Here is an 18,714-nt window from a genome sequence, read left to right as displayed (position 1 = left end):
AATGTTTAGATCATAAATATTGATAGGCTGGCCTCAATATCTTGGATCATTCACTTGTCTTTCTTTATTGATTACTTGTAGTTACGTTTTGTGTTCTCATCAACTAATTAATTTTGTGTGTGTTTAGTGTGCAGCTGATAGTAAATAGTTGTAGAACTGCTAAATTAGTCTAAGATCGGATCAGGATCTAAGTGTAGCTTGGTCTGTTAAGTTTAACTGAGGAGACCTCTAATTTAATTGATCCACAAATTTAGGGGTTTAATTGGGTCATCCATGACGCATTCATGAATAAAACTAAACAATCATATGGAGTGACACTCAAGCTGGCATTAAACTAGTAACAATTAATAATGAAGAAATGAAGAGTTGACATCTAAACAGGAAAGTCAACTAAAAACAAGAATATACCTGCTACAAAAGTCAACTGAAGCCACAAATTTTCAAATACTGCCTCCGGTCCCATTAAATACACATTTTACTAAGCCATTCTACTCGGTCACATTTATTCACAAAAGTCATTAATTAATTGCGGTATGGAGTAGTGGTATGCTATACATATATATGATATACTAGTAATTTGCGATCAACTCAAGATTCATAAAAAAAGAGAGAGAAAAATAAGTAAGATGGAGGGATCGAAACAAGTGTTCATCTTGGCAGGGCAGAGCAACATGTCGGGGCGAGGCGGGGTCCACAAGCACGAATGGGACGGAGTGGTCCCGGCGGAGTCCGCAGCGGACGGGGAGAAGATCTTCCGGCTGAACGCGGACCTTGAGTGGGAGGCGGCGCACGAGCCCCTCCACCAGGGGCTCGACGCCAACAGAGTGTGTGGCGTGGGGCCCGGGCTGGCCTTCGCCAACGCGGTGAAGGGGCGCGTGGGAGCCATAGGGCTGGTGCCTTGCGCGGCGGCTGGGACGCAGATGAAGGACTGGGCGAGAGGCGGGGAGCTCTACGAGAGGATGGTGAAGCGGGCCAAGGCGGCAGCGGAGCGCGGTGGGGAGATCGCGGCGGTGCTGTGGTATCAAGGGGAGAAGGACACATTCTTCAAGGAGGATGCTGATTTGTATGGAGACAACGTTGAGAAGCTTATTCTCAACCTCCGTCAAGATCTCGATTCGCCTTCTCTTCCTGTCATCCTTGTCAGTATAATTAATTCCTCTCTCTATATATATATGTACACTATTGCTATTGCTATTGCTGTGTAGCGTTTATAATATTGCTGGATACGTAGTGTCACAGTGTCATTTAAGAGGTGTTGTTATTTTAATACAAACCTATATATGTTGGTGCAGGTTGCACTGGCGTCAGGAAGGGAGTACCTAGACAAGGTTAGAGAGGCACAAAAAGCAATTAGTGCGCACAATGTGGTTTGCGTGGACGCTTTGGGACTTCCTCTCCAACAAGACAATCTTCATATCACTACTGAGGCCCATATTCAGCTGGCTCATATGATGGCACACTCCTATGTCACCCATTTCCTTACCCAATAAATTTCACTACTATATTATTATTCCTTTCCTGCTAGTATCATAATGTAATTCCTTTGATGATATTATTTATATGGTTTGGGTGTGACGTAACAATTTATACATACATTATGTATGATGTTATATATAAGTATTTGGTTTGGGTGTTGATTTCGTTACAATACATAATGTGTACGTACAATATTATTGTCCTCTTTGTTGATTTATACATCCAAAACTCTATTATTGTTTGTATCACACTATAATAGATCATAGGCTAACATTGACAAGCTAAATACTACGGTGGCGTTCGATTGTCATGACTAATAATCATTAGACTATCCATCTAGGACTAAGTTGTAAGATTATTTTAGTTGGAGGGGAGGCTATGACTAATAATCATGAGATTATCCATCTAGGATTAAGTTATCGGATTATTTTAGTTAGAGGGGGAGGCTATGACTAATTATCATGGACTATCCATCTAGGATTAAGTTGAGGGGGTCAATCTTATGAACCAAACATGATACATATTTAATCATGAGATTTAGTCTTGTCAACCGAACACCCCCTACCATACGTTGTATATCAAAGTAAATAGTCCCACCTTGATATAGTGGCCGATCCAAAATATGGAAATGGAGGTGCCGAAACTAAATACTACTCCGGTAATTCAATTATTTTATACTCCATATGTAAAGAAATATGGAAGCAAAAATATAGAGGAAGACAAGAGAGTACAGAGAACTGTAAACGTTTTTATTGCTCTGTCAATTTGGAGATAGATAAATGACAACAACTACAAAGTATAAATAGAGAAAATGAAACCCATAAAATTCTAACTAACTAATAACTAAATCAGCTAAATAGAATACCACTAACTAAAACACAGAAACGTAAATCCTAAATAAATGGAACAGAACTTGGACTACTTCAACTCACTCGTAAGTTTCACTATTTTCAACACTCCCCCTTAGTGAAAACTTACTATCAACAACGCCAAGAGCAGCTCGGAATTCTTCAAGTTTAGCTCGGTCAAGTGCCTTCGTAAAAATGTCAGCAACTTGATCTTCACTTCTTATCTTCTGCAAATCGATCTCTTGATTCAAAACCTTTTCCCGAACAAAATGATGATGCACTTCAATGTGTTTTGTTCGAGCATGGAACACTGGATTTTCAGCAAGCTTAATAGCACTTTCGTTATCACAACGAATCAGAACCGGATACTTCAAGTCATAGAAAATTTCTTGGACAAGCCTCTTGAGCCAAACATACTCTTGAACAGCCATAGATGCTGCCACATATTCAGCCTCGCAACTTGATAGGGCAACCGTGTTTTGCTTTTTGCTGCACCACGAGATTGCTGCTGATCCTGTATCGAAACAATACCCTGTTGTTGAGCGTCTATCATTTATATCACCAGCCCAATCTGCATCTACAAAACCACTCAATAAGAATGTAGTTCCTTGTTTATAATGCAGTCCAAAATTCAGAGTATTCTTGATGTAGCGAAAAATTCGCTTTGCTGCAATCAGATGAGGCTCTCGCGGCTCTCCCATAAACTGAGATATTACTCCGACGGAGAAAGAAATGTCAGGCCTTGTGATAGATAAGTAGAATAAACTACCAACAAGCTAACGAAAAAGTGTTGCATCTTCCAGCAACTTCCCTTCATCTTTAGCTAACTTCAAGTATGATTCCATAGGAGTAGTCATTGGCTTTGAATCTCGCATACGAAAACGATCCAATAAATTTGAAGCATATCCTTGTTGCGAAACAAAAAATCCATCTGACTTTGTCACTTCTAGGCCAAGAAAACAGCTTACTTCTCCCAAGCTTTTCATATCAAAACGAACAGACAAAGCCTCTTGAAGACGAGTAATTTCAGTATCATTATTACCCGTAATAACCATATCATCCACGTAGAGAAGAACCATTATACAAGAAGAAGATGTTTTCTTGATAAATAAACTGAAATCAGTTTCAGAAGACTTATAACCACAAAATTCAAGATATTGAGCAATTTTACCATACCAAGCACGTGAAGCTTGCTTGAGGCCGTACAAGGACTTCTTAAGACGACACACATAGTCAGGAAACTCTTTCGAAATGAATCCAGCAGGCTGCTCCATAAAAATATCTCGATCCAAGTCTCCATAGTGAAATGCATTCTTCACATCTAGTTGCCAAAGTCTCCATCCTTTACAAGCAGCTAGCGAAATAATGGTTCAAATTGTTGCCATTTTAGCAACGGGACTGAAAGTCTGATCATAATCCTGACCATATTCTTGAGAAAAACCACGAGCAACGAGACGAGCTTTATAGCGATCAATTGTGCCATCAGCCTTTTTCTTCAATTTGAATACCCATTTGCAAGTAATAGGTTGGATATCTTTTGGCCTCTTAACAAGTTCCCATGTGCAGTTCCTAATTAGAGCCAAATATCCCTCTTTCATTGCAGCTACCCATTTAGGATCGTCTTTAGCATCATCATAAGATTTTGGTTCATAATCGCAAGATTCTCCCATTAGAAAGGCATAAATCACTGATGAAAGATTTACCTCAACTTTATAGTCAGCTAAATGAGTAGGTGGTCTTCTCTGTCTATCAGATCTTCGAGCTCCAGCCTCTATCGTCTCAGATTGCTGAACATTCTCTCCTGAAGTAGTGATGCTCCTCTTATCATTTGATTCAGTATCGCCACAAACGGGCAGAAGGTCAGCCATGATACTTTTATCATTTGCACCAATGTGATCAGATGAAATTTCATCAAACACAACATCACGAGAGACAACAACTTTCTTTGTTTCTGGATCCATACACCTCCATCCTTTCCTGTGAGTGTCATAGCCAACAAAAATACATCTTTTTTCCTTCGGATCAAGCTTAGTCCTGTTAGACTTTGAGACATGGACATAACAAATCGAACCAAAGACTCGAAACAAACTCACATTTGGCTTATGATGGTATAATAGCTCATAGGGGCATGGTTCCGTACCTGGCCACGGAGGTAACCGATTCACAACATAACTCGCGGACTGAATTGCCGCTGCCCATAACTCTCTTGGAAGGTTCTTTGCATGTATCCATGATAAGCAAATGGATGTAAGATGTGCCAATTTACGCTCAGCAACTCCGTTTTGTTGTGGAGTTTCGGGACAAGTCATCTGACGTCGAATACCATTTTCTTCGCAATAATTAAGAAACTGATCAGACATGAATTCACCCCCATTATCAGTGCGCAGACACTTAATTTTCTGCCCAAATTCTTTCTCCACTTGCTCCTTGAATTGAACAAACTTGGAGAATGCCTCACTTTTCTGTTCTAAGAAGAAGACCCATGAGAATCGAGAAAAATCATCCACAATAATCATCGTATAACGATAGCCACAATAACTTGGTGTTTTTGTAGGCCCCATCAAATCCGAATGCAGGAGCTGCAACACAGCGGAAGCTTTATTCTTTGAATTTGAGAAGGGGAGTCGATGTGATTTTCCGTATTGGCAGCCGGAACAAACCACATCTGGATAAATTTTCTTGAACTGAGGGACACCTTCAAGAAGCTTCTTTTCAGAAATTTTCTGCAATAACTGAAATCCAACATGGCCTAATTGAGCATGCCAAAGTGTAGCACTAGCATATTGACTTGTTTTCTCAATATATGCTTCATTTGCAGGCAATACATAAAGCGCATCTTTTCTCTTTCCCGTAAAAAGAACATTAGCATCAAGATGTTTAATGTTGGAAATAATTTTCACATCATGTGGACCAAAAAGAACATACCTCCCAGAATCCGCAATTTGAGAAACTGATGCTAGATTCTTCTTCAAGCCTGGAACGTGATAAACATCGTCAAGAGAGACATCCTTCTCGACGCAGAATTGCCCTTCATTTACTACAGGGTGTAGTGAATTATCTGCAGTCACAATAACCTTCTTTTGATTGTGTGGACGAACACACGAGAGTAGAGAATCATTTCCAGTTGCATGGTGAGAGCATCGCGAATCAATGATCCATTCATAGTTGTAGTCTATAGAAACATTAGCCCTCGTATCAGCATCTGCAACTGGTTTTGGCACCTTATCTTGACATATATCTTCAATAGATAAGCATTGATCCCACTTTGGTTGTTCATGCTCATCATGTTCATAAGCCACATTCACTCCTTCTTTAGCAAAATCTGTGCGACAATTGCGTTGAATATGGTTAGTTTTCCCACACCGTTCACACTTCACTTTCACACGACAATTGCGCTTTATGTGTCCGAGCTTTCCACATCTATAACATTCTGGAGCAGATTTCTTCGAATGCCCTTCACCTTTGGAAAAGTTACCCCCAGCTGATGGAGATTTAGCTGTAAACTTATTCTTTCCTTTGTCTTTTGCATAAAGAACCTCTTCAACACGAGACGAAGATTGGCTGTTACCACCAATTATTTGCTTTACCAATGCTTCTTGGTTTGATAGCAAATTTTCCAATTCTATGATGGATGGTTGAATATACTCACCCTTGTATTGAAGAGATAAATGGCATAAACTCTTCACGTAATCCTCGAATAAGGTAGCGGCGCAATCGAGCTTCTTTGACAGCACCTTCTGCATCCAATTCTGAAATTTCAGAACACAAGCTTTTGACTTTCAGAAAATACTCTGAAATCGTTAGCTTATTTTGAATCGTACCAGCAAGTTCGTTCTCCAGAAATTGGAGCCGCATCGTGTTCTTTTGAGTGAACAATCTGTCAAGTGTCTCCCACACTTCTTTGGGTGATTGTATATTACGAACATGCTCTATATAATCCTTACTGATCGACGTCCGCAAAGCAAATAAAGCTTTGCCACACTTGATCTTCCACTTTCTCCTTGCTTCTCCATTTTGTGGTGTATCTTCCGGAAGTACATCTTCACCGGATATAAGATCCCACAAATCCTGTACTTGTAGGTAAGCTTCCATACATAACTTCCAATAACTGTAATTGTCACCAACAAGCTTATCTACAGAGGCACTACTTCCACCATTCATCTTCTTTGAGGTATAAAATCAAACACCTGATAGGCAACCAGGCTCTGATACCATGTAAAGAAATATGGAAGCAAAAATATAGAGGAAGACAAGAGAGTACAGAGAACTGTAAACGTTTTTATTGCTCTGTCAATTTGGAGATAGATAAATGACAACAACTACAAAGTATAAATAGAGAAAATGAAACCCATAAAATTCTAACTAACTAATAACTAAATCAGCTAAATAGAATACCACTAACTAAAACACAGAAACGTAAATCCTAAATAAATGGAACAAAACTTGGACTACTTCAACTCACTCGTAAGTTTCACTATTTTCAACACCCTATATTTTTAAACAATAAAATAAATATAATAATATATTAATATTCAAGTAAATACAATTCTATAAACAACCATTAAGATGCATACAAAAAATTTTCATCTAAATAATTTATATATAAATTTAAATTTAAATTATAATAGTTTGATCGATTTTCTTGGTGTATTTAATTGAAAATTACAGAAGCAATTCTTGCGCACTAAATGCATCAAATAAAGAATGAAACGTAAATGCCAGTTTTTTTTCTTTATTTTATTTAGTAAGTTTATTTTTGTTATAACTAGTTGATTTTAAAAAATTTCTTAATACATATCACGTGTGCTTATACTATAAAAATGAAGGATGATTTTATGAAAGTATTTTAAGAGTTTATTTTTACACTTCAAGATTTTTAGCGATGCCGTCACATTTAATTTTTTGGTTTTCTCTACCAACTTCTTTAACTAATTAAAAGTCAGACTCAATATCTTATAATCTACCAACTACTTTAACTAAAAGTCAACTTAATTAAATAATTAACTCCAGTAGAAACAGATACTACACCTGAAAGAAAACTTTTCCAAAAATAAACAAACTAACTAGCTTTTTGCTTAACTAAATGAGCTAAAATAACTTTCAAATCAGGAAAATTGACCCTAATTCCATTTTTGTATGCAGGAATAACAAGACATACCAAAATATGAACTCAAAACCCACGAACTACTTCCTAGAATGAGATCTGAAAAATAAGCTACTCACGCAAATCTTAAAGAACTCGATCCCGACAAACTAAAATCAAAATCGAAAATCAATTTCTAAAGCAAACTCTTAAATAAATCAGATCTGAAAGTTTTATCTAACAAATCTACAATAAACTTAAATGAAACATAAATTAACTCGATCGGAAAAAACTACAACAGCTGAAAACTACATAACACTTGAACATTTTCTCAAATGAGAACTTGTCAAGATAACTTCGAAATATAAATTTAAATCCACCAACAGCAAATATGTTAATAGTAACAGAATTAATCCAGCCCCATCAATATGATCTATCAGTAATTGTACAAATTTCCAAACATTGTTAAGACTGCAACACAATCACAATTCACAAAGTTCTAATGAACAGTCGACACAACATTGGTGGTTCATTCCACGTTACAATGAATATCAATTTCTTGCTGATTAAAAATCGAAATCATTCGTTGACTTTCATAAATATACATGTGCTGATGTGCACAATGATAAAATCATTAGTAGTGATCAACTATTTAAAGTTCAATTATATTTCACAAGTTGAGATATTTTATGTATCTACGAGATACAAGTCAAATAGTACTAGTTTATTTTTGGATTACATATATGTAATTAAGTTGATAGTAGTATAATTTAATCATAGAGAAGTTCTTATTTGTGTTTTAGTGAGGGAGAGAGGGAGGGGTATAGATGGAGTGATTGACTTGCATAAATTAATAGAGATATTTTGTTAATAGATCATCTTGCTACCTTACTATAATATGGTCACAAACATAAGAAAAGAAGAAGAAAAAGAAAAAGAAAAAGAAGAATCCATTATACATACATAGTTGTTAGCAATTAATTAGAAAAGAATTATGGCTGAGATATCATCGGCTGCAAATGGCAACGGCGGAGTGGCGGCGGTGGACATTATAGATTCCAATCAAGATTCCGATGATCACTGTTCAAGATGCTGCTCCCTCACTGTCTCTTTTATACAAAAGGTTAGGTATACAAATTTTATTGAATGGTTGAATTATATATATGTGGAAATTGGAATTAATATATGAACAATTTGGAATGCAGTTGATAGCGGAGTTGTTGGGCACTTACTTCATGATATTAGCCGGTTGCGGGTCCGTGGCCGTGAACCTCGATAAAGACAGCGTGGTTACGCTCCCCGGAATAGCCATGGTGTGGGGCCTTGTCGTCATGGTCATGATTTATTCCGTTGGCCACATCTCCGGCGCCCACTTCAACCCCGCCGTCTCCATTGCCTTCGCCTCCACCAACAGGTTCCCCTGGAGACAGGTAACATAACCAATCAAATTAAAGTATCGGAAAACACTTATGGCATGTTTGGTAGGGGTGATAACTCATCTAGGGATGGAATTTTATGAAAAAAAAAAAAAGAAGTTTTGTTAAATTATGGCCTGACATGCAATTTTAAAAAACAATCGAAAAAGTATGAAGTTTAACATCATTCACAATTATATCATGATAGAATATACAGTCACTTACATGTAAAATATTGTTTTTTGACACATACATTTCTTAAATTGATGCAAAACTCTGAATATATGAAGATATATACCCGAATTTTGGTTTTCACATCAAATACGATTCAATCAATTTAAAGGACGATTGTAGAAAGTGTTAAAACAAAACTTTGATCAATTAGTTATTTAGTTTCGCTATTTTCCTAGCAATTTGTCATGATATTTTATGTATAAGAACATTTGTACATAGGTACCCGCATATGTAAATCACTAAATTAGTTAAAAAGAAAACAGAATAGACTTTGATAGAAATTAATTAATTAAGCTACTATATATTTAAAACCGATAATACGTCATTATTTGATTAATTTAACATGTGGTGAAAGTGAGATATGTGATATGGCATTGGCAGATTGGAGAGCTTGCTGGGATAACCATTGGATCCACCATATCGATAAATGTCTTGTTTGCTGGGTAAGTGTGAATTGTTCTTTATTATTTTGTTTAATCTTTCAAAATATGCTGTCATATATTCATTAGTTGACATTTAAATAACATAATACTAATAAAGTCAATAAATAAGCGATGCGTGAATGAAATGTATTCAACATAAAAATAAAAAATAAAAAAAAGTCGATACAAAAACTAATTATTTAAATATAAACTTAATTGAGATGCTACCAGCTTCCATAAAATATTTATGCTTTGATTTGACTTTATATATAGTCTCTTACATATAGATGACAACTGATTCACATTAACACCATCTATAACTTTTTTTCCATCAAAATTAATTTATATTGAACTAATTATGATCGAGTTTAATTTATAATCGATTAAAATCCGGCACATTGGTACCGACATGACATGCTAATTAATCAATGTGGCATTATTTATCTCATGTGTCACAACAACGTGAAAAACAATTTGTATTATGGAGTAGAAAATTGAATTCAAATCAGTTGATCAGCAAATCGAGGCAACTCTATGTCAAAATCTTAATCGGTTATGAAATCATATCAAATCTAAAGTTGAGAAACTAGCATGCAAATTATAAAAGGTTATTGGCTTATAATATTACGCAACTTCCGAAAATTTAAATTTGTTCCACGAATTTTAAACTTTGCCAATATCACTAACTTTGACTAGGGTGTTAATTTCACACTCATAACATATTCAGGCTTATTAAAAATGATACGAAAGACAAGTTGACTTTTAATCGATGTCATGGAACATCACTTAGTATTTGTTTTATCAAACTAATAACATGACATTAATAATTAGAATTTCTCTCAAATTCTCTTCCATCTCCACCTCCACCTCCACCTCCACCTCCTCCACCTCGCTCTCTCAGCTCTCTATTCTCTATCTCTCGCTTCAAAATAGTTCTTTATAGTCCGCGTCAATTTCCCGACTAGCCCAACAAGCAACCTGTGCAAAAATTTTCCACATTAGCTAAAGGCTGGGAAATTGACACCTCACTCTTTTCTACATTATTATTTTTCTTATTTTACTATTTCTCCACTTTAAATATTTATTATCATTTTTATAAAATAAGTGCAGAAAAGTCAATAGGACCGCTAATATGGGACGGAAGGAGTATAAAATATGTATGCAAAAGCAAAATTAATCATAAATTCTAAAAATTTATAAGAAAATAGTACTCTCTCCGTCCCACAAGAATATACACTCTTTCTTTTTTAGTCCGTCCCACAAGAATATATACTTTCTAAATATAGAAGAAAAAAAAATTCTCTATAGAGGTAGGACCCATACTCCACGAGCAATAATATAATTAGTTACTTTTTGTTTCTACCCCTCTCTTACTTTTCAATTGTGCATTAAAATTTATGCACAACCCAAAGTGTATATTGACGAACAGAGTAGTTCTTAAAATTACGTGCATATTTACATTATTTGACCTTGGCCTGCAGGCCCATCTCGGGGGCATCATTGAACCCAGCAAGGAGTTTAGGGCCAGCTATAGTATCAAACAACTACAAAGGGATATGGATCTACCTATTGGGCCCAACAGGTGGGGCGATTGCTGGTGCATGGGCCTATAATCTCATTAGGTATACTAATAAACCTCTTTGTGAAATCACTAAGGTGTTTTTGGGGAGAATGGAATGGAATGATGGAATGCATTACACAAGACTCGCTAATAACTAGTGGATGTTTCTGCTATTAAATGTCTTAACTCAGTGATTTCTATTTTCATTCTATTCATATGCTTAGTACAATGGAATGAATAAGGGAATTGAATGAAATTGCAAAGCAGATTCAAAGAAAATATCATTTTATACATATCTTCGTTTCATTCCTGCCTTAATTCTTTTCCACCCTAATTCAATTCTATCATACTAAGAAGGGCCTAGAAACGGTTCTTTTTTTAAGAGTTTGGCTCATATTCGAACGGCTCAGAGCTTATTATCAGACCAACTTAAGCTATGGATTAATCATACTATATTACTATATACGCATGTGTACATAATTTGACGATTTAAAATGAACAGATATATATATACTACTATTATCTTTTGATTTAAATGCGAGCTTTTTACTCTATCTTTGACTTAGCCAATTATAAATGTAAACAAACAAGTCAAGACAGATCCCACAAGAAATGGTTGTTTCAAAGGTAATCACTCGGGAACATTTCAAGGGCTTGAGCTAAATAAATTGAAAGGGAAATTGCATGCAAATACACTTTCAGTCCACGCATTCATCCAAACTGAAATTGTAACTAAATCCAAAATACTCCCTTGGTCCCACGACAATAGAGTGACATTTTGTTATTTCAGTCCGTCCTACAATGAGTGTCATATTTCACGTTTATTATAAATAGTAAGTAGGTCTCACATTTCACTAACTTACTTCACTCACCTACTATTATAAAATCAATATAAAAAAGTAGACTTCATATTCCACTAACTTTTTAAACTTACTATTTTTTATATTTCTTAAAACCCGTGCTCACACTAAATGTGACTCCAACTATGACTAAAATCTATTTTTGCTTGTGGATCTGAAACTGAAACAGAGTTAAAACATGAGATCCAAACAGCTATCAACAAGCTCATGCGAATGGGATCTTCCTTCTTGAACATCCAACTGCCCTCATCAAGTGATGCATGGTTATATCTCAATCTCCACCTTAATCATCACATCGACATTGTGATTCTTGACTAAACAATATTTTTGGAAGATATTAATAATATTAATTGTAGACTAGTCAAAAGACACAGGAGAAACATATCCATCAATCAGCCATTCTTGACTAAACATTTTTGGAAGAAAACTAAATTAATTTAGCAAAGAATATTAACTCAATAATATTTACAATTTGAAATTGAAAAGGACTTGCAACAGATCTGAGATAATTATTCTATAAATGAAAGTATAGAACAACAATAAGAAGCCGATTAACAGGATGTAAGATCTCACACAACAATCCAAGAATCATCGATTATTAATATTTTTTCTATCTACTAATTCTACTAAGTAGAAAATAACTAAAAACTCCAAAAAAATAATTTGTTTAGCCCCGAAGTTTTGTATGCTGAAACTGCATCAATCTTTTATTATATGAATGTGATAAAGAATGCAATGAAGTATAAAGTTATTGCATTCGCCATCAATTTGAACTAAAAATATAGAAAATTTGTTGCTTTTGAATTCGAACTCAAAATCTAAGTTAATATAGTACTCCCTCCGTCCCAGTTTAAGAGTCATATTTTGCTATTTCCATCCGTCTCAGTTTAAGAGTCTCATTTAGAATTTATCATATTTTGACATAAAATTTAACCCCATTTTTTATGAAATTTACACTCAAATGCCATTACTTTCATAAAAATAAAACAAAACAAAATTCTAAACATACAAAAAGTCAAAAGTGTCTCACTTTTCAATACCCCACTTCAATTATTACATACTCCAATAATTTTTTAAAACTTGTGCCCTAACTAAATTGTACTCCTAAACTAGGACGGAGAGACTATTAAATAGAAGCATCCAGATCCGGTAAAGCTTTGTTGAACCTCTCACTTGGATTGCGCTCTAACTTTGAATTCTTCATTACATAATATTTAACATAGTATATAAATTGCATTGGCACGACACAAAATTACTACCCATTGAGCATCAAAATATAGATGTGTGATAATCAAGTTTCCTACAATTATTTGCAATACAATCTTAGGGGTGTGTTATATTGCTAACTATTTAAATTGCTAACCCTGCTAACTCATCAATACAGTGTATTAAAAATGTCAACACAACACATAATATCAACATATTATATTGAAGTTCAACAAAATTATGTGTTGACATTTTTAATACACTGCGTTGATGAGTTAGCAAGTTAGCAACTTAAGAAAGTTAGCAATTGATCACTCCCCTACAATCTTAACTCTAATTTATTTCATCATAATCAAACGAGGTCAAGAAATAGTGGGCCGTAGTTGGGCCTAGCTTGAATTATGGTCCAGATTTTTTCACTTAATTGAGCTTATTTTGTTAATTGTTATGATACGGATATAATCATAATTGAGTCTGTTACATAACTCCAAAGACTTTTAATTCTTCATTACATTAAAGATGAGATCCCCCTAAAAATATTACCCTTTGAGCATCAAAATATATGGATATGTGATCACTAGTTTCCTACAATTATTAGTAACATAACCATATACTCAGACCAATCAAACTCTGTTTTTTTTTGTTCTGTAGAATTACAAGAAACAGTGTGCCGTAGATTGGGCCTAGCTTGAATTATTGCGGGCTGAACTCTTCAAAAACGACCCACTTTTGGTAATTTCACGAAGAGGTTTGTTAGTAAATCTGACGATATTGTAGACCCAGGCTCCAGCAATGGCCCCAGCTGTTGGGCCAACCAAATAGATCCATATGCCTCTGAAATTGTTCGACACTATAGCCGGCCCGAGACTCCTTGCCGGATTCATCGATGCTCCCGATATCGGCCTGCAAAGCCCATTAAATAGGAAGCTTAATTAATTTATTATAAGACAAGAGAGAGTACAAATAATGACAATGTAACTTAGCTTGTAAGACTCTTTTTATGGTAAATCATAAATGAGAAATTAAGAATAAGATATTGTGTAATCTGTATCTCAATTATAGCCATATCTCAGGCCATGTGCTCAGATATGGTATATATCGTGCATTGACATAAACTAATGTGTTGTGACATAAATGAGATTTGACTAAAACCTATACATGCAATTTAATATAGTACAATCAAGCGCAACTTAGTTAGTAAAACGTTTTCTCTCCATTAATAGCGAAGTAAGTAAACAGTGAACTACTATTATTAATCTTATTTTTAAAGAAAGTTAATCGTACAAAGTATGTATATTCTGCGACGCTAGTCCATATATTTTTATGAACTCATTAGACTTTTTCACGTGGAAAAATATATACTGGCTTCGCACAAATATGATTTCATTTAATAGAGAGTTAATTCTTGAATGTTATTGGTTCAAAAGAGATTTTTGTATTCCTATATAGAATTTATTTTCCCCAATTATCATGCTTCTTATTGACAATAAAGGATATTGTAATATAACATCACAAGTGCATATTTGAAGTTAAAAAAAAATGAAGAGTTTACGTACCCAGCAAACATAACATTTAACAATATAACTGCTCCAACAGCCAAGCCAGCAAGTTCTCCGATCTGCACCAGTAAATTTAATCTCAATTCTCAAGTATGAAATCAATTATGTTAAATTCGCTTTTACCATCAATTAAATTATAAAAAATGTAATAAATGCCAAACCCTCCATTTATTAACGATAATGGTCTAAATCGTTAGACTTAATTATAGTTTATGTCAATATTATGTAGGTGGACCAATCATCTTAATATTCCAACCTAATTGAGCCAACTCTACGCTGTCTTTTCCAATTAAATTATGTTAACTATTTTATGGGCCAATAATTAGGGTTAGAATAATTACAGCTCTGTTGTCCGTGGCAACGCCGGAGATGACGAACATGAGGTAGAATGTGATAATAAATTCTACAACCAACGACTGCACGTCCGTGCCGGTGGGTAGGGTTCCGGTGAAGTGATCGTGCGGCCCACTGAATAATAACCGTAGGGTTCCGGCGGCTAGGGTTGATCCAACTACTTGAGCGACTATATATGCAGGTACCTACAAAAATATTTATGAACATCTTATTTCAATATGTACTTTTCATGTACAGCATTTCTGTGACTTGTGGTAGGCAATATATTAAAATGAAAAGCAATAACAAAACATAGATCAAAATTGCGAAATTATTGTGAAATAGAATTAATACAAATATAAAACTAAACATAATAAATGTCGAGTCTTTGTGGGGTATATTTACTGTAAGACTTTGAATTCACTACCTGTCCTAGCTGCCTAAACTAGACAACATTAAATGATTTAAATCACATTTACTATCGATTAAACCTATATACATAAAAAAGACCTTGTTTAGTACTTTAAAGAATTGAAGTTTTGGATTATCCCAAAGCACGTGATAACTTCTATTTAAATCAATTTTACCTAATTCTTATATCTCACTAAATACGTACGTGGAATTGGAAAAATTATAGTAATTGGTAGTACAAATTAGTTATAATAGTATTACTATTTGTTTTATCAACTACGAAAAATAAACACCATAACGAACTTATATTATAAAAACACAAAATAAAAACGCAATTGCCATGCGTTGAAATATTTTGAAAAATGACCAAAATTGAGGGTGGCATGAAAAATATACTTAAGTTGACGATTCAATTGTCCACTATAACTTAATACGACTAATTTTTGTATATTTTGAGATGCTTTCATTTATGTTCTTTAATTTTAATTGAGACACCAAAATTAAACATTTTTTTTTAAAATTGTATATCATCATGTGTCTAAAAACACAAATTACATTCCTTATTGGACCAAATTAACGTTTTTAGTGAAACACATTATGAGACGATAATCACCTAACAAATGAGGAGCAATTTATTTGGTAATATTTGGTTTGACTTTGAGAAATAAACCCATATACTCGATTTATCCGCACCGAATTAGTAAATATGGATAGATATGGTTTTATCTTATCGAAATGCAAATCAACGTGTATTATATATATAGTGTGAAATGGAGAAAATTATTGATGAGAACACTGAGACATTCAATTCGACAAAAACCAATCACAATTGTATGCATACATTACATACATACACACTAAGAGTCAACATAAAATGCTGTTGATTTGAAATTAAATTAAAATCAAACACCATTAATGTCCCACTTCATCATTTTTATCTGTTCGTATTAATAATGAACATCACAGATCTCAATCATATTTTATTATTATATATTATAAAAGTATCATCAATTTTCAACTATATTTCTTAAAACTCGTGAGAAAATAAGGTACTTCCTCGTCCTATAGACAAAATTTTTGGGTACATAGATTAAGAATTTATATTAAATAAATAGGAGAAATGAAAAAAAATATGAAAGATAAAAGAGAGTAAAGTAAATGATGGAATAAAATAAGAGTAATTAGATGTTTTGTCTTTTGTTAAAAAAAGAAAATGAGGAAACGAGTCAACTTTGTTGGGACGGACTAAAAAAGAATATGACTTAACTTTTATGGGACGGAGAGAGTACCTGTTTCCAGGGGAATCTTTTACAGGTGGCGAAAGCAAGGGTGACGGCGGGGTTGAAGTGGGCGCCGGAGATGTGGCCGACTGAGTAGACCATGACCATGACCACCAGCCCCCACACTATAGCTATTCCGGGAAGAGTGATCACTTTGTCTTTATCGGCGTTCACCGCCACCGCGCCGCACCCCGCGAATATCAAGAAGAATGTCCCCAGCGTCTCCGCTATTATCTGCCAACCAATTTATTTAATAAATTCACTTCAAAACCAAACTAATTATTTAGATCATACCTTTTGTATGAAGGGGACGGTGAGAGAGAAGCATCCGGTGGCGGAGGTGGCGTCGGAGTTGCGGTTGAAATCGTCTTCTTTTATGTGCACCACAACTCCGTTTCCATTTGATGTCTCAGCCATAACAGGTAGAGATGGTGGTGATGGAGAAATATTGGGTTAGTGAGATTTTGTGGGAAGAAGGTAGCTATATTTATGGAAGCATGGGGTGATTGAATATCTTTAATTTTGTTGAGGAAGGCCGAGTCAAGTCAATGGATATGGACACATGGTATAACTCTTTCTATCTCTAAAGATAACAAATTTGGAGATTAATTTATCATTCAAATTATACTAGTATCTGGTTGAAAAGTGTGCTGCATTTATTCATATCGAGATTTTACTTTTTTACTATAACAACCCCCTGGAATTAATGAATTTTAATTTTGTAAAAAAGTATGATCTCTACTATCTCTACTATCTTTAATTAAATATGGGAGTATCTCTTTTCTCGTCACAAATTATAAATAATACATTAAAGTGTACATATGGAAAAAAAATTAGTGGTGTAGCATTTTCTTTTTCTATTTTCTTCATCCATCAACATTACTCTCATACGAAAAATAAAAAGTTGCTTTAATTTATTACGGATCACTTTTATCTTCCTCTTCTGCTTTATCCATATTTTTCCAACTACACCAACTTTAATCTTTTTACTCTTATACTTTCTCATGTTTGAATTAAAGCTCGTATCCTCTACTACTGAGTATATGATCATGACAGTCATTGCAATTATCCTTTGGTTATATAGTCTATATGAATAAATGTATATATCACTTTAGCTCTTCAAAAAAAATAAAAAATGTAAATGTATGGAATAAATTAGTGAAATATATATCCTATATTTATACACATTTGATCAAGACAATCATTGCAATTATCAATGTGGTTATTATTATAGTACTCCATGAGATAGACGACAAACCATTGCATGTCGACGACACTAACTCATCGATATCTTCTAACTAAAATAAAATAATAAAACTAACTAGAAAGTTACATACTTGATGTTTCTTCATATATAGACGAACCAAATGAGACACCGCAGTATTACAAAGTACTTTCTTTAGAAAAGACAAACACGAAGCACAACAAAACTGCATATTCCATTGTTAGTGGCGGATCTAGCTACGATACAAGATTTAGTAACATGAGATAAGATATAATATGGATAAATAAAAGAAAAAAATAAAATTTATTATTTGACTGCCAAGTTAAATTCGACATGTATTGAAAATAATTACATATATTTATACTCGAGTCGACTTAAAGAGACAAATAGCTAGGTTCTTCAGACGGTCAGGGTGGGACTGGCCATCCGGCCGCCCCCAATCCACCACTGTCCATCATCCACAAATAGTCCAAATCAGAGATCGTTACAAAAATGTTTGGAGAATTAACTTTAAAAAATTAAATGATTATTTATATAAACTAAGAGAAAAATAAGAAATTAAGACCGGCAATGTATTGCAAACTGGTTGGTAAACAACTGCTACATAGCTTCATAACCAATTAAACCACCAAAACATGAATATGCTGATATTACTATCTTATTTCCTAAGTAGAAAATTGTGACCATTTTCATTCAAATTATTTTTTCCCAAGAGCGGCAACTTAGGTGAGGAAAATGTGCATAAGAAATCTATTTTGATGCATTTGGCAACCAAACCATTAAATTACCATGCTTCTGATC

General features: G+C 34.4%; 3 protein-coding genes across 3 annotated transcripts; 2 read left to right on the top strand and 1 right to left on the bottom strand.

Moving 5' to 3' along the window:
* Window positions 1-119: 119 nt before the first annotated feature.
* On the top strand, window positions 120-1,648 carry LOC125197442 (probable carbohydrate esterase At4g34215). Its single transcript, XM_048096182.1, has 2 exons — window positions 120-1,139; window positions 1,293-1,648. The coding sequence occupies exons 1-2, from the start codon at window positions 627-629 to the stop codon at window positions 1,488-1,490; spliced, it is 711 nt and encodes a 236-aa protein (XP_047952139.1). The 5' UTR covers window positions 120-626; the 3' UTR covers window positions 1,491-1,648.
* A 6,589-nt stretch (window positions 1,649-8,237) lies between these two features.
* LOC125191945 (aquaporin NIP1-1-like) lies at window positions 8,238-11,330 on the top strand. The gene is made up of 4 exons (XM_048089379.1): window positions 8,238-8,530; window positions 8,613-8,837; window positions 9,438-9,499; window positions 10,960-11,330. The coding sequence occupies exons 1-4, from the start codon at window positions 8,402-8,404 to the stop codon at window positions 11,195-11,197; spliced, it is 654 nt and encodes a 217-aa protein (XP_047945336.1). The 5' UTR covers window positions 8,238-8,401; the 3' UTR covers window positions 11,198-11,330.
* A 2,257-nt stretch (window positions 11,331-13,587) lies between these two features.
* Window positions 13,588-17,225, bottom strand: LOC125191944 (aquaporin NIP1-1-like). Its single transcript, XM_048089378.1, has 5 exons — window positions 16,983-17,225; window positions 16,698-16,922; window positions 15,006-15,203; window positions 14,662-14,723; window positions 13,588-14,008 (listed from the first exon to the last, which is right to left on the bottom strand). Exons 1-5 carry the CDS (start codon window positions 17,103-17,105, stop codon window positions 13,789-13,791), a joined length of 828 nt encoding a protein of 275 aa, XP_047945335.1. The 5' UTR covers window positions 17,106-17,225; the 3' UTR covers window positions 13,588-13,788.
* Window positions 17,226-18,714: the final 1,489 nt, after the last annotated feature.

Source organism: Salvia hispanica, chromosome 6 (genome assembly GCF_023119035.1).
Source record: "Salvia hispanica cultivar TCC Black 2014 chromosome 6, UniMelb_Shisp_WGS_1.0, whole genome shotgun sequence".
NCBI classification, from domain to species: Eukaryota; Viridiplantae; Streptophyta; class Magnoliopsida; order Lamiales; family Lamiaceae; genus Salvia; species Salvia hispanica.
The sequence above is the reverse complement of the archived record's forward strand: the minus strand, read 5'-3'. Positions and strand labels throughout refer to the sequence as shown.